General features: G+C 50.1%; 1 protein-coding gene across 1 annotated transcript; it reads right to left on the bottom strand.

The window, feature by feature from the left end:
• Positions 1 to 326: 326 nt before the first annotated feature.
• On the bottom strand, positions 327 to 1,091 carry LOC115319328 (the record flags this gene model as incomplete). Its single annotated transcript, XM_029979261.3, has 1 exon — positions 327 to 1,091. A coding segment is annotated over one exon (732 nt), but the record flags the coding sequence as incomplete, so codon positions are not given.
• Between the last annotated feature and the right edge of the window lie 243 nt (positions 1,092 to 1,334).

Consider the following 1,334-nt stretch of genomic DNA (forward strand, 5'->3'; position numbering starts at 1 on the left):
GACGAAGTAAGAAAGGGTTGTAACGCCTTCGTAATTATCTCTTCCTCCGACATTTTTGTTTCTTGTATGGCTAAAAAGTCTACTTGCTCTTCGTGAAGCAAACGTAATAGCTGATACTGTTTACGAGTAGAAATTAAACCTCTAATATTGAGTGTACCCAACGTTAAGCAATTAGTAGAAAAAGTGGGAAATTTGGATGCAAACATTATTGGGGCGGAGGAGGAGGTTTGTAATAAAGAGCGATTTACAACAAATTCACGCAAAACTTACATAATTCATATCTGTGGCGACAAGCACGAGTAAATATTCGAATAAAGTAAAGAACTGTCGGTAACTGTTCTCTATGTGAACACAACCACCTACTGCGAGGTTTGCTCTCGTTGGCCATCCGGTGGAGCTCGGGGCTTGCGTTTCTTTCTTCCTTGTGGCTTGCTCCAGTCAGGCCCTTCAAGGTCGGGGTCTTCCTCCTCGACGCGATCTAGCGGTCGCTTGGAGGGATCCGAGCTGTCGCCCATTTCCGAGTCAACTTCAGTGGCATCGTCAAAGGAGAGGTCGTTCCCGTCGACTGTCTTCTGTCGCTGGCTTTTAGAGGAGCCTGGAGCGGCCTTGACGATGTCTGTGCCGTTTCCGACGCAGGCAGCTGTCTTGTCAGCGTCGAGAATCGTTGCGGTGGTGTCTTCGTCTTGCGATGCGTCTCGTTTGTCAGCCCCTGAAGGTGTTTGGGTATGGGTGGTGGTTGGGTGCGCAGAGCCGTCTTCGATTTTCGAAGCTTCAAATTCATCGATGAAGAATTCAGAGTTGTCTTCCTCGGGAGCCGGTCGCATTACAGTGGCGTACGTCCGGATGCAATCCTCTTGCTCATGACCAAAACGATGGCACTTGTCACAGCGAGGGACGCGACATTCTCGGCGGATGTGGCCTGTTCTCTTACATCGAAGGCAGAGAGGCGCTCTTCCGGGGACAAGAACGAGAACGTTGCTGCCGAAAAGACGCAGCTGGTGCGGGAGGTTTTCCTTGTTTACGCCTTCCTTTAGGTTCATTCTCACCAGCCTTGTCGTCGTCTGAACATTCTGGAAGCCTTCCGCCCTCCATGTGTCGCGGGATACTTTGTTGATTTTTCCATAAGGCTCTAGGGCCCTCCGCACTGTGTCGTCGTTTATGTGAATAGGTATCCAGTGCAGCCGTATTCGTACCTCGCACTCATCGGGATCGATGAGCAGGCACCTTTTTTCTTTCACCACAAGTTCCTTGGCTTCCAGAATTTTTCGCTTCGCTGTCAGGGAGTTGAAGGTGAAGAGCCAAACATGGTTCATCCGGTACGCGCCGGCTCCAAT

The sequence above is a fragment of the Ixodes scapularis genome, unplaced genomic scaffold (genome assembly GCF_016920785.2).
Source record: "Ixodes scapularis isolate PalLabHiFi unplaced genomic scaffold, ASM1692078v2 PGA_scaffold2__306_contigs__length_199485367, whole genome shotgun sequence".
Lineage (NCBI taxonomy): Eukaryota > Metazoa > Arthropoda > Arachnida > Ixodida > Ixodidae > Ixodes > Ixodes scapularis.